Source organism: Peromyscus maniculatus, chromosome 12 (genome assembly GCF_049852395.1).
Source record: "Peromyscus maniculatus bairdii isolate BWxNUB_F1_BW_parent chromosome 12, HU_Pman_BW_mat_3.1, whole genome shotgun sequence".
In the NCBI taxonomy this organism is placed as follows: Eukaryota; Metazoa; Chordata; class Mammalia; order Rodentia; family Cricetidae; genus Peromyscus; species Peromyscus maniculatus.
The window spans coordinates 42803357-42818941 of record NC_134863.1 but is presented as its reverse complement, the minus strand read 5'-3'; the positions used below and the strand labels follow the sequence as shown (position 1 = coordinate 42818941).

At 37.7% G+C, this 15585-nt stretch overlaps 1 protein-coding gene across 4 annotated transcripts in view; it reads left to right on the top strand.

Annotated features, from left to right (window-relative positions):
- Positions 1-11938, top strand: part of Alcam (activated leukocyte cell adhesion molecule) — a 179410-nt gene extending 167472 nt beyond the window's left edge. For 2 of the 4 annotated variants that reach the window (XM_006989991.4, XM_076548983.1), the window contains exons 13-15: positions 95-133; positions 420-537; positions 11826-11938. In XM_006989991.4, the coding sequence (XP_006990053.1) occupies positions 95-133; positions 420-537; positions 11826-11913 (245 nt within the window). In that variant the 3' untranslated portion in view covers positions 11914-11938. The remainder of the gene's footprint in view (positions 1-94; positions 134-419; positions 538-11825) is intronic. The other 2 variants (XM_006989992.4, XM_076548984.1) reach the window with 1 other exon arrangement.
- Positions 11939-15585: the final 3647 nt, after the last annotated feature.

Here is a 15585-nt window from a genome sequence, read left to right as displayed (position 1 = left end):
CTAAATATTATTACATCATACAATAATGGTAAAGGTGACTTTCATTTATCAACAAATTTTGTTTTTAATTTCATATTAACATTTTTCATTTCAGTAAGTATTCCAGAACACGATGAGGCAGACGATATAAGTGGTAGGTACTATACCGCAGACTCCTCTTCCTTGACTGTCAGCTCAAGATTTACGAAGTGTCCTTGTCTGAGTGATTTTCTTAGCTGTCCAAAATTTGACTTGAATTACAATACCAAATGAGACAAGATAGTCAAAATTCTGAAAATTTTTCCCTTTACAATCACAAGTTTGCATGTCAATCACCGTAGTGAGCCTTATTCATCATTACTGAGTTAAAACTACACCAGCTTCGTTTGAAACGCCTTAGCACTGGCTGTAATTGCATGGGCTTTTCTTCTTTGTTGTAGATGAAAACAGAGAAAAGGTGAATGACCAGGCAAAGCTAATTGTGGGAATTGTAGTTGGTCTCCTCCTCGCGGCCCTCGTGGCTGGTGTCGTCTACTGGCTGTACATGAAGAAATCAAAGTAAGTGGTAGGAAAAGGCTCTTTCTGTTCACAGACTCCGAACTGGATAAGTCCAATGTGCTGATTGTGCTTCTCCCTGCTGTGGGTGTAATTTCTATAATACAAACACATCACCATCAAATTGGGCATATCATGTTTTGTTTCACTTCACAGTGACTACAGGACTGACATTAGGGATGTGGCCTGGGGTGTGCTTGTGTTGATTCTTTTTCTTTTTCTTTTTTCTTTTTTTTTTTTTTTTTTTTTTTTTTTTGGTTTTTTCGAGACAGGGTTTCTTTGTGTAGTTTTGGTGCCTGTCCTGGATCTCACTCTGTAGACCAGGCTGACCTTGAACTCACAGAGAGATCCCCCTGGCTCTGCCTCCCAAATGCTGGGATTAAAGGCATGCTCTACTACCGCCTGGCCTTAGTTGACATTCTAAACTCAAGTGTTTTTGTTATTGTTGCTTTATGCATGGGTAGATTTTTTTAAGCACATACTGCCTAAGTGGAAAACATTCTAAGCTTTTTGTTTGAAGTTGATTAAAATTAGTTAAAAGAATCTACATATTTCAGGAACTGTAAATGACTGAGTAGTGTCTGATCTGACCAGAAATAAAATTGCCACTGAAGTGAGGATATCTCCCTCTATTCTAATTAAGGGATTTTATTCCATGTAAGAACCTAATTAAGAGGTAGAAAAAATTATTACTTTGGCCTTAATGAAAACATTGATTAGACAGAGTACTACAAATGCATTTAAAACATTTTATATAAGGTTAGGTTAAAAAAATGATTGGAATTATAAAGTAGTACATGAAAGATGGACCTTGATGGTCTTCTAACATTGGTTATACTGAATATGGCTAAACTAATGAAGATAATCAGTAAGTACCCCTTAAGTACACCAGCCACTCTTTATCAGATTAAGCAAGATTAAGATGCATATAATTTCTATAAGACAGACACATCCCTCAAGTCAGGCTAATGGCATTATGTGTGAGTTCACAGTGACTACATTGTCAGCACAGGGGGAAATGGGAGTCTGGCAATTTACATGTTTTGAAAAGTCCCATTGATAACTGTAGGCCCCACTCCTGGTTTCAAACAAAGACTTTAAAACAATATTTTATAAGTGAATAAACTGTTTTTACAACAGAATATCTGTAGCTAGTACCAACCTGGAACATAATTTTATGCGTTCACTCTGAGTTAATTCCTCTAAAAATTCAAGAAATATATCTTACTAAGAGAAAGTTGAAAGATAAAGTGAGCTCAAACCAATGATCATAATCTTACTCTGTGAACATGTGGAGAGCTGTGTGGAGTTTCCTGGAAGGAGGCACAGCTGAAAAATGTAGAAGTCACCAAGCATGATAACCATACATTGACCTTTAGTTCACAGCACATCTGCAAAGTAGACACCATTGTTATTCATATTTTACCTTTGAAAGAGACTTTCTTGTGGTGACTAATTATAGTGGACAGAATTATTTGTCTTAAAGGCTTGATAACTAGGCCTTATGTTTTGCATGTCTTTCATGATGTTTTGCTGTCCTTTTTCCATAAAAACTTTTCTGTTGTGTTTGTGACTGAGATGCATGATGTCCATTTCCATATGGGGGGCATACTCACTCCTTTTTATACAGTTAGATGAATTTCAAGTCCTAAGAGAACTCTTAACACTTTAATCATATTACGTTAATGGCCAGTAGCTCATCAGACATCAAATGTTCTGTGAATAAAAGAAATGTGTCTGTGTGTTACATTAACTGCTATCATATAGCAACCAAAAATTCAAACCACAGATAAATAAATGCTGGACACTTGGTTTAATAATGTCATTAAGGTAGGCCTCAAGCCTTCCTTTTAAAGTTTGTCATTAAATTAAAGGACAGTCTTACATGTGACTGCTACTTAATTGAAAGGTGTACCAAATTTGGTGGACTTAGTATTATTGGTAATCAATGTAATAAACTGAAGCACTCATCATCTCAAGTATCAGAGATTTTTATGAAGAATGTGTGGAGTGCTTCTTCGGATTTCTAAATGCAGCTAATCCCTTGCCTGAGCCTCTAGTATAAGCTGACATTTGTGCACTGTGAGTGAATGTTTAACCCCTTAAGTCACTTGCAGAGAAAGTTGAGACTCATCATTTCAGTTCAGAATCTCCAAGGCCAGTTTCTGTAATGCAGTTAGTAGAGCAATGGATTTTAGCAACATTGGAGGGATGGTCTTTGGATGTGTTACGTTAAACATCATTGGAAAAATAAGAAAAACATTTTTTTTTCCAAAGTAGAACTGAAGAGTACATTCATTTGCATATTTAGTATTTTTTTACATATCCCGTATAAATTCATGTACATTTTGTTACCTCATCAGTACCGCTTTCAACTGAGATTCCAGATGTGACTTTGCCTTTGTGCATTTAACATCCTGCCATGGAGAAGGAATATGCCCCAAGTTCAGGGATGGGATGGACCCTCCATTTGTATTAAAAGACAGGGTTATCCAAGTTTGGAGTTTCTTTCTTTCTTTCTTTCTTTCTTTCTTTCTTTCTTTCTTTCTTTCTTTCTTTCTTTCTTTCTTTCTCTCTCTCTCTCTCTCTCTTTCTTTAATTAATTAATTAATTAATTAATTAATTATTTTTGTGCTTATAATTCGGCAAGCATCCAGAAGGGAAAAAAAATGTCCCATTATCCTCTCAAACCACAAATAATAAGCTAAAAGGGAAATAGGATAAAGAGAAAATGTTGGCATATCTAGCTAATTACAGTGTCAGTAAGTGCAGAACCAGGTCTCCCCTCTATCATGTTGTTTTGACCTGAAAGTCCTCAGAGGAAAGGGCTCACATCAAAATAGAGCATTTATAATTATAAAAGATCACGGTTCGCTTCCCGTGGAAAAATATAACTACGTGGCCCTGTCATGAGTAACCTTGAATCTGTATGTATTTGCTCACAGACTCAATTTCTGCACCTCTAGCATGTAAGACACATATGCTTTTTAGTATTAATATGCATGTAAACTTATAAATTAAATGCTCAAAAGAGCAAATTATCAGTTTTTGTTAGCTTTTCTAAGGTAAGGGGAAAACGTCCTTCCCCTTGCCGTGAGCCAGGTTGTTTTCTGTATAAGTGTTATCGATGCTGGCTGACACAGAGCCATGTTATGGCATGCAACAGGAACTTCTTGTTTTCATGGAGTCAGGTTTTTTAATTTTCATTTTCATCTTTCAATATTCTGCTTACTGTGCAGTCTACAGACTCACTGTTAGCTAAGATGGAAAGGCTATTTCCTGAATATTTTTTTTTTTAACAGAGGACATAAGCATTCCTTATTTTAGTGAGGAATTTCACAGTCTCAAAATGTAGGCATGGCAAATTGAAAGTGGTGGCAATAAAACCTACTGTTAATTCTTCTCCAAGTCAAGAAATGGCTGCCCACTGTCAGCTAGGATTAAAGCTCTCTCCTCTGCCTCTGGCTTTCCATTAAAGTTGGTCCAAGAGGAGACTCGTTCCGCTGACAGCTGTGACCAGGGAATAGGGGAAAATAACTATTATCTTGGATGTGCCGCTAATCACTGGCACAGGTGTCAATGGTCAGCCTGCTTGAGCTGGCAATTTTCCACTGTCAAGGTGCCTGTCCTGAAAGCTTATAGTCATGGCACCTTTATGTGGTGTAAGTTGGGCACACTTTAAAATATAAATCACAGGATTTAACCCTGCAGTCAGGAAGAGTTAATATTTCCTCACACTCTAACAGGGTTTTTAGTTGATTGTACACATGCATGTCTGTTTTTGAAAACCCTAGAACCATTAAATAATTTCAATGTAAGTTGTTTTTTATTCTTTCTTTCTTTTTTTTTTTTTGCAAATATAAAATTGTGGGGTTTTGTTGTTGTTGTTTTATTTCTTTTGGTGGTTGAACATATATTCTCAAGAATCCTCTTGGCTTTCCCACTTCCTCACCCACACCGAAATATTGTTAAATAAAGCCATCCATAGAGGGCAGTAGAGAGGACTTCTCTACCTTCTCCTGAAGACCTCAAATCAAGTATTTAATCACTTAGCAATATCCCTGGAAAGAACTCTGAGACTTTCTGAGAAGTCATTGCAGATGGCTTTAGCTCCTTCACAGAACTGCTCTTGCAGATGAATTGAGACGTAGATTTAAACTGGTCTGCTCAGTAGCCATGTGGCCTTTGGCAACAGCTCTGTAACATCAGGTTGTTGAGTTCTGTGCCTCACCTAGAGCTTTCTCATGAACATTCCTGTTGATCCTCATGCCAGCATTGTGTGTTATTCTTTCCTCTATTTATAGAGAATAAGACGGTTTAGGAGGAAGGATGTGGCCAGGGTCTTATAGCTCAAAATCAACACCCATGCACACTTTCTTAGTTAGGATTACTATTGCTATGCTGGAACACCATGACCAAAGAGATTTGTGGAGGAAAGGGTTTAGTTGGCTTAAACTTCCACATTATAGTTCATCATTGAAGGAAGTCAGGACCGGGACTCAAACAGGACAGGACCCTGGAGGCAGGAGCTGATGCAAAGACCATAGAGGACTGGTACTTACTGACTTGCTTCCTATGGGTTTCTCAGCCTGCTTTCTTATAGAACCTAGGACCATCAGCCCAGGGATGGCACCACCCATAATGGACTGGGCCCTCCCCCATCAATTACTAATTAAGAAAGTGACCCACAGGACTTGATGGCACAGCCCATCTTATGGAGGCATGTTCTCAATGGAGGCCCCCTCCTCTCAGATGACTTTAGCTTTTGTCAAGTTAACTTAAATCTAACCGGGACATCCACTAAGCTCAAGACCCCGACCCTACCTCACAAGTTACACTTCATGGTCAAGGCTAGAGTTTCTTTCCATTCTTGTCTTAGTTTACTATGATTCTATTATTTAAATTTTCTCTTACACTCAAAGTAACCAAAAAAAATACTGATGAAAATTTAAGATAAGCAGTGATCATAATTTATAATTTAATCCATTTATAAAGAACACATGCTTTTTTTCTTTTGTTTGTTTGTTTGTTTGTTTGTTTGTTTTCGAGACAGGGTTTCTCTGTGTAGCTTTGCGCCTTTCCTGGAACTCACTTGGTAGCCCAGGCTGGCCTCGAACTCACAGAGATCCGCCTGCCTCTGCCTCCTGAGTGCTGGCATTAAAGGCGTGTGCCACCACCGCCCGGCTAGAACACATACTTTTTAAGTGCTTTGTCCTTCAAATAGATGAAAAATACTTTGCTAAAGAGAGTGATTTAAGCCGGGTAGTGGTGGCGCACGCCTGTAATCCCAGCACTCGGGAGGCAGAGGCAGGTGGATCTTTTGTGAGTTCAAGGCCAGCCTGACCTACAGAGCTAGTCCAGGACAGGCTCCAAAGCTACAGAGAAACCCTGTCTCAAAAAAACAGAGAGAGAGAGAGAGAGAGAGAGAAATTTGTCTTTGTCAGTTGGAGATGGAGTTCTAACCCCTGTAATTCTTTCAAATCTCTGGAAACTTGCATTCTCAAAACAAAAACTAAAGTACCCAAAATAATTTTTAAAGGGAAGAGAACTCTCAAACTGCTGAACAGAGAACTATGGGAAACTAATGAAAGCTGAGAGTAGACTTAGTCTTCCCTAGGGAAGAGCATGCCAATGGGTTATCCTATAGGAAATGGTCAGCCCTGAAGATGTTTACATACAAGTGATACTATACAAACCGCGGGAAGAGGGTGCCAATGGGTTATCCTATAGGAAATGATCAGCCCTGAAGATGTTTACATACAAGTGATACTATACAAACCGAGGGAAGAGTGTGCCAATGGGTTATCCTATAGGAAATTGTCAGCCCTGAGGATGTTTACATACAAATGATACTATACAAACCAAGGGAAGAGTATGCCAAAGGGTTATCCTACAGGAAATGGTAAGCCCTGTGATGTTTACATACAAGTGACACTATACAAACTGAGCTAGTTATATTTAGCAATATATATCTCTATGCACATGCAATTGTACATGTAACAACAATTAGTGTAAAAAGAAGCCATGAATTCGAAAGAGAATAGGGAGAGGCATATGGTGGAAGGGTTTAAAGGGAGGAAAGAGTTAAAGGAAATGATGAGATTATAGTATCACCTCAAAAATGAAAGGAATAATTTTCTTAAAAAGTAAGAATAAAAATTGAGAAAGAAGCTCTCAACAAAGTGCATGCAACTCTTACCTGTACATACTCAGTCCAGGGTGTCCAGTCCTCCCACCCCAGCATCAGCAAGTGTTTCTACTTAGCACCCCTGACAGTGGTACATGTTAGCAGAGTTGCACAGCTGTGCAACACTGTACAGAGTCTGCATCAAAAAGGCTGGAATTCTAAGCCTTTGTTACTTATTAGCTGTATGACTGCAGGCAAGCTTATGAATTTCCCTGTAAAATCAAAATATACTAAGAAGAAAACAGTTTCATACCTGTGAAGAATGTGGTTTATAAATTTTAAGAAGTCGTCATTCTCAACATATTCTATACATACATTTCAAGTTTGTGTTATACACAGCAGCTCTTTTCCCCATATTTCAAGCAAGGATGGTTCCACCTGGTTTAACCTGGATAGACAGACTGAAGGGCACAGGGATTCATCCTGAGGACCACAGCTTCCCTGGAGAGAATTCGGTCACCACCTTCATCTTGGTGTCTCTTTCTTTTCTCTCTTATTTTATGAAATTACATAATTTTACAATGGCATTTTGGACAACTGTAACCACCTAGACCATAAACAGGATTGGAAATTAAAATGCTATCAGTTGTCTCATTGTCCTGTTGCCCAATTCCTTCAATTCTGTTCTTTTCAAGCATTTATGTTTTCAGTCCTGTTACTCATGACACCGCTGCCTCAGCATCTCTTTTACTGAGATCAAAGGTGTTTACCACCATGCTCACTTTATTATTTCTTAAAACAATGAGGAGTATTCATTTCAATATATTTAGCTGTTAGTCCTTCTAGAGCTGCAGTTAGTTAGAATGCATCTGAGATGTGTGTGACAGTGCTTTAGTCCAGTGGTTCTCAAGATGTGGGTCACATCCCCTTTGGGGTGTCAAATGACCCTTTCACAGGGGTTGCATATCAGATATTTACATTACAATTCTTAACAGTAGCAAAATTACAGTTGCAAAGTAGCAATGAAATAATAGTATGGTTGGGGGTCACCACATGAAGAAACTGTATTATTAAGAGGTCATAGCAGTAGGAAAGTTGAGAACCATTGCTGTACTCTGAAACTCCTACCGTAATGGGCTATCTATTGATAGGAAGTTACGTCATGATCTTTCACTTTGTCTCAGTTGTGAACTTTTGGAATATTGGGCACTTTAATGATGTCTCACTTTCTAGATTGTATTTCTTTTAATCAAAAATGATTAATCCTTTTCACTTTTCTCAAAAAAATTGGACTTCTACCCACTTTCTATTCATGAAATCCCAAAGGTCTGTATGTGGGATGGTTTTAACTTATCCCACAAGTTGCCAAGGCTTGACTAGTTTTTAAAACCTTGGTCTGTGCTGGGAAGAGAGCACATTTGGTAAAGTTCTTGCTTTACAAGCCCAGTGACCTAAGTTCTGTCGCCAGAAGCCACACTTGTGACCCCAGCATTTGAGAGGCAGAAACAGGTGAATCCCTGGAACTCTCTGGCCAACAAGTTCCAGGACAATGAGAGGTTTAGCCATAGAGAGAAAAGGAGAGATATAAGTGGACGGTACTTCTCTAGGGACACCCAAGGTTATCCTCTAACCTCCATATACAAGCATACACAGAGACACATGTGCATACATGCATGCACACACACACATCCACACACATCCACATGCAAAAAAATTTACTTTTTTAATTTTAGAATTTATATTGAACTATTTTTATAGTTATGTTTTCATTTTCAATTTTTTTCTATTTTAATGCTTGAGGTGTTAATAAGCTCATCTAATGAGTTGCAATGATTTTGTGATTTCCAGTTTCTGTTAATTGGCTCAAGGTGTTTGGTTTGCTTTTAAAATTTCCTCATATATATATATATATATATATATATATATATATTCCTTTACAATTTTGCAAACATATATAATGCCTGCTTTATAAGCCTTTTCTGGCTATTTAATTGTTTGAGTTTGTATTCACCTAGTTTTCGTGTCATTACAATGACATCGTTCTGCTTAGTTTTAATGATTTTCCATTAGTTGCTGGGCATTTTGATATTATGTTGATATGCACGGAGTTCTGTGTGGAGTGGTACTCAAACTACTTGCCAATCAGCTTGTCCCTTTGAAGCTTCACTTTAAATTTTATTAGGATAGAATATCTGATTTAGGAGATGGACCAAGCATCAAGGAAACCTCCTGGGAATTCCCCATGCTCATCTCTGCAGTTTCTCCTGTCTCCAATAGTTCTTTTCACCTCATTCCCAAGAACTGGTCTTTCCCTCTTTAAATCACTGAGATCAAGATATGCTGCTTGGGCCCTCATTTTTGAAGCACAGTCCAACAAGTTCATATTGGCACAAAGTCCCTGTGATCAGAGAGTACAGTTCATTTGGTTTTCTTCTCTTAGAAATCACAGACCTTTGCTTATTCCTGTAACCACCCCCCAAAAAGGTGAAGTTTTCATTTTTATGTTTTAACACTTTAACGCATTTATGGCCAGAGAGTTAGGCTAGCACATATTATTTCCACATGCTCACACATACTAAATGTTCATATAAGTGTCAACTCAATGATTGAGAAAGGGATATTGAATTCTGCATTTTATCTATTCACCTATAGTTCTTTCAATTTTGGCTTTATATTTATATTAGGCACATATACTTCTAATTTGTATGACTTCTTAATACATCAAAATTTTATCCTTAGAGATAAAATATAACCTTTCAATATTCCTCATTATGAGTCTCAAGTTGTCTGATATGAACATAGCTATACTAAGCACGCTGTATTTTTATAAGTATGCCCTTTTCCCTATTTTTATCTTCAATTATTTCACTATATATTTAAGAAGTATCTTTTTTATTAAGAAGTTTTTTATTCATTTTACATACCAATCACAGATCCCCCTCTCATTCCTTCTCCTGCTCCTAGCCAGCCTCCCCCTACCCCAAACTTACCCACCCCTCCTCCTAAAAATAAGTCCTCCCATGGAGTGTCAGCAAAGCCTGGTGCATTCAGTTGAGGCAGGTCCAAGCCCCTCCCCACTGCATGAAGGCTCTATAAAGTATCCCATCATAGGTAATGGGCCCAAAAAAGCCAGCTCATGCACCAGGGATAGATTCTGATCCCACTGCAAAGGCCCCTTAAACAGACCAAGCTACACAACTGTCTCCCATATGCAGAGGGCCTAGTTCAGTCCCATGCAGGCTCCCCAGCTATTGGTCTAAAGATCATGAAATCCTACTAGTTTGGTTCAGTTGTCTCTGTAGGTTTCCCCGTCATGATCTGGATGTCCCTTGCTAAGATGCATCTCACATATCACTTATAAGGTAAAAAGGAAAGGGAATGAAGTAATGATGTAATTATACATATAATCTCAAAACATAAAAGAAATAATACCCTTTCTATCTGTGTGATCACAACACCTCCTGAAATGGTGGAGTCGGATAATATTCCAGCTCTGTCATTTCAGTGTAGGACTTTTTACTTTCCCTACATGTGACAGGAGCTGTATTGGACAATAATATCATTAAGACAAGAAGAAGGAAATAGACTGATGGGTTGGTCAATGTAGTAAAATAGATGTCTCCTGTGCTCGGGTCATATTCCATCCTTTATATTATGTGTTGTGGATAAAATATAAGTAAAACATGCCCTTTAATCTCAAAAAATAATCTAAGGGGCTTATCCATCTTTGACAATTTGCTTGGCAGATGTTGAAGAAAATGTTGTCTTTCTCTACATTTTAGGGCAGAGGGTCTCAGGATATCCTAAGGGACAGACCACAGATTGAATTGAATAAACTCAAATTGCACCTAAGCCCCGCACTAGCAGAAGCTATGCTGATGTCCCTCATTATCTCTGTTTAACAACAGAAAGGCAGGATCTTACCTGCTACAAACTACATTGCATGGAGCCAATATATTATTTAAAACAGTGTCAGCATTGAAAAAAAAAAAAAGACTGGACAAGCACAGAGTAAATATATACAATAAATAATCAAGACAAAATTAGAAAGGGAAAACAAATAACTAGCTAATTGGAATACTACATTTTATCAGCAAGAAGGCTAAAATATCCATAAATGCTCTATTAACTATCAAGAAATCAAAAGAAGACAAGAGGCAAGTAAGAGAATAAGAAACAGGACAGACCTACAGGAACAACCTAAATTATGTGTCTGAAACCCGAAGAGGACTAAAGAGCGCCTACTGGTCAAAGCCCAACCCATGACTACTTTACCACTAACTTTGAATGTTACAGACTTATGGCTGAGTTTCAATAAAAGGCAAATACCAGTGAGTACATATGTTATGATTCTGTTAATCTATAAATTACATGAACAGCTAAAACGGTCCTGTGGAAACTGAGCTTGTGTTACTTTATGGGGACAGCAGTACCTGTGAGGGAATTTAAAGGTCTGCCACTGTTTTATACTCTGAGCTCAGTACTATTTACGTTTATGTAGGTAGTTTTTCAAATTTCACTGGATTTTCCTCTTGATAGGTGCATTAGTATGGGTGGGTGTTATTTTTCAACACAGCATTTCGCAAAGATTCACAGGTTTCCTCAAAGTCTAAGAAATCATCAAAACCAGTCTTCCCACCTTTATAGCTATAATCTGTATTAATCAAGTTTTGGGGAGGGATGGAAAATCTGAGATAAACAACAAAAAAAGGAAAAATGACTTTGGCCCCATAGTTTCTGTGGCTTCCACATTGGCTGGGCCCACTGATTTGTTCCTGATGAGATTCATGGCAATGCATGTTTATTAAGATAATGGGGCTCCCTCAAAAACAATTTATTTTTAATATCAAAGAATGGAAAAGCTGGCTAAGAAAGGATAACAATTGCTTCTCTGGCACCATGGGGAAAATTAATCCAAATTACACCGGAGTCCAACAAAATTGTACAATCTGGTTTCCAAATTGTTCTTGTCTCATCGATTATTTAACTCTGTCCTACTTAAGGACTCGTTTATTTTTTCTTCCCGATGTGTTGTTATGTACCAGTCTGTACAGATGTATAATTGCCCACCCTAGCCCTTACTTCTCAGAAATATTTTCAAACTAGAACAGTATTTTTTTTTAAATTTGAGTGACTATGTGATACTTATTTTATTCTCCTGAAGAACTGCATCCAAACACGTAAACAAGGACCTTGGGAATATGGAGGAGAATAAAAAGCTAGAAGAAAACAATCACAAGACAGAAGCCTAAGAGAGGAGAGGTTCCAGGTGTTCAGGTAGGTGGGACTGGGGGCGTGGTTTGTAGAGGCAACTCCTGGGAAGTGGGGAAGCCCTGTGGGGGTGAAACCCAAGCTTCACTTGCAGATACTTCTTAATTACAGCTCCCCAAACAGGAAGAAGGTTTTCAAAAGGGAACATCAGTGACTCATTGCTTTCAGAAGAATGGATTCTTCCCAGTCTCCTCAACCTCCCCGACATAATTATTATCCACTGAATAATAAAATCCATTTTGGAGATTTTTTTTTAACATCTCATTTGCATTTTGTTTTTTAATGCCAAAAAATTTTCCTGCACACAAAGAAGCTTTATTTTATAAGTTGGTATTTAGGTTCAGTAAGCACAAATACTAAGTTTATTTTTAAAACCCATTAGAATAAATTTTAATATATAAATACTTTAATCCAAGGATATGGCATAATTGTTGAGTGTATTTATACAGTCATCTCTCCAGTCATTTTAATGAAAAGGCTGACAAGCTTGTATACACACACACACACACACACACACACACACACACACACACACACAGAGGCTTTCTTCTCCATAGTATGTGTATATTATGTTGTGTGAGTACACATGCATGCAAGTACCTACATATGCACATATGTGTGTGTTAGTGCTACATATGTTGCATAAATTCATACATATTAGTGCATCTGTAAGATTTTTAAGGCAGCCTTGAAAAAGTGTATGTCTCAATGATATTGCCGCATACAACTTGATCATTTTCTTTTTGTTTGTTTGGTTGGTTGGTTGGTTTTGGTTTTTGGTTTGTTGTTGTTGTTTGAGACAGGGTTTCTCCGTGTAATATCCCTGGCTGTCCTGGAATTCACTTGATAGACCAGGTTGGCCTCAAACTCAAAGAGATCTGCTTGCTTCTGCCTCCTGAATGCTGGGATTAAAGGTGGCATGCGCCTGGCTCATTTTCTTTTTGGGTCCCCTTGAGACTAACAAAGGCATCATTTGGATTAATTAGTCTGTGTGTCATGGAGATAATTGTTACTACTAAGAAGGTGTAAAAACCCCAACTGTGCCAGGTGGTGGCGACACATCCCTTTAATTCCAGCACTTGGGAGAGAGAGGCAAGTTGATCTCTGTGAGTTCAAGACTAGCCTGATCTACAGAGTCAGTTCCAGGACAGCCAGGAAGACAGACAGAGAAACCCAAAAAAAATGAACAAACAAAAAAAAACAACCAATCAAACAAAAGACCAAGTGCTGTGAACTTTAGGTGTAGTATAAATTAACTTCAAGTTACAATATGAATGGGGCATTGAGTTCATTTCATGGCAATGATGAAGGGCATGGGAAAGAATTACAATCAGAAGACTGTACCCAAGAGAGAAATGTGGCATCATTGAAATGAGATCAGTTGGCAAAGTCGAATAGCTGGACTCTCAAAGAGTTAGAGGAGTCAGAACTGGACTCATTCTCCCAATCTGCTCACTGGGACTCAAATACCTGGCTAGTAATTTCACACTTTCTTCTCCACTTCTCTACCCTCTTTTCCTCAATTCCATGTAAACACACTCTTTGTTTGTGTCAAAACTGGGTTGAGTTCCATCTCACTATAAAACTGAAGACAAGTTCCATGAATTAGACTGTGATTTATAGGGATGGGTGCATTTTAAATTTGAGGAGAAATGTCATGAAATATTGTCATGGAACAATATTATTCTCCTCTTATCTTTATGTAAAGTAATCATGTCTTACAAAAGGAGGGAGGGAGAGAGGAAAAGAAGAAACGGAGTGAAGAAAGGAGGGAGAGAAGGAAGGAGGAAGGAAGGAAGGAAGGAAGGAAGGAAGGAAGGAAGGAAGGAAGGAAGGAAGGAAGGAAGTCATCAATTCCAAAACAATATTCTAGAATGAATAGGGCTGGGTTTACAGGTGGACTCAGGACATTGGAGTTCTACAAATAATCCCTTCTATGATGTAATCATTGTCACTTTTAGTGCAAAGGATCTGTTGATGGTGAAAAATGGCTGTTACAGTAACTCATCTTCATTATGTTTTTCATCATTTCAGAGAAAAACCATATAGACAAACTGAAGCATGAACGTGGATGTATTTAAGACATATACAGAGACAATGACAGCAATTCATGATTCAAGTATTACGCAGTTCACCCTACCAAGCTGTCACAGGATCTTAGAGAATTATCTCAAGTAAAACAATGAAACAAAGTTATCAAATAAAATAACAACAAGATTTGGCAGCCATGATAATAGGTCATATGTTGTATTTGGTTCGATTTTTTTTTTCTGTAAATGTCTGCACTAAGGATTTCCTTTCAGTTTGCCTTTTGTGTAAATTTTTTACGTAGCTATTTTTATACACTGTAAGCTCTGTTCTGGGAGTGGCTGTTAATTGGATGTATAATGTAATGTTTTATTTCAGTTGTTTATATGGATAGTCTGAGCAGGTACAGTTCTGATTCTGATTGCTATCAATAATGCCCCAAACGTCCTTATGAGGACCTGAAACCCAAAGGTGGTAGTTTGTGAGACTGGGGACATATGCCTTGCCCAACCAGAAGTTGGTTTCTTCATTCTGAGGAGAGTTGGGAGCACTACTGGATGTGATGGCCTGCGTGCTGCCATCATGCTCTCAGAAGCAAGTGACGATCGCAAGCAGTAACACCACATGACAATGGCATTCCCAAATTGACAAATTCGTCTTCTCTGAGAAAGACATACATAGAATTTGGGTCACATTTGCTTAACGACACCTGCTAGGAAATTACATTCAGTCAAAAAGAAAAATTAGGAAAAAATAATAAGGGAGAAAAAAAAAACTAATGCGTCAGAGAAAGTTCTGAAAAATGACAGCTAGCGTTCCCATTTTCACAGATCACAATGTAAATCACTGTAATTAAAATTGGTGTTAAATCCTTTGGGTTAGCCACTGCCTTAAAATGACACTTATTTCCTTTTAAAAAATAAAATAAAATAAGAGATATCAGTCAGAATTGCAGATTTTTAACAGTGGTCATTATTAAAGCTGTGTTATTTTCCACAGAATATAGAATATATATATTTTTTTCGTGTGTGTTTTTGTTAACTACGCTACAGATATTGAATGCACCTTGAGATAATTTAGTGTTTTTAACTGGTACATAATTTATCAAGCAGTACATGAAAGTGTAATAATAAAACGTCTATGTATCTTTAGTTACATTCCGATTTGTAACTTTATAAACATGTTTTCTGCCTGATGAACTTTTTAAGGAGGTAGTGTATGTGGGAACTTTCAGAAGTAGACTGGATAAGGGCCATTAGCAATTTGTGACTAGACTTTTACTCTTTGCTCTTTCAAGTAGAAGCTTGGTTTCTGGGATCACACTGCACAGCCATTTTGTCCCAGATTTACTTGGATAACCTTAACTGATAAAAGAAAAAAATTGACTATTAGATTTCCTGGTATAGAACTATGTTCTTTGAGAGGAAAAGGAAATATGGTGTTTGCTTTTAGACTCAAAGAATAAACTGTTTGGAAGGCAATGAGAAACTAATCAAAGATTAATCTCTGATGGAGGTTGGGAATAATCTTTTGCCACTTCTGCATACTGAGAGATGTGTCTTTGTACATTTGTAACCATTTGATATCTGAGCAATAGTGTCTCAGCTTAATAAAAGCTTCCTATA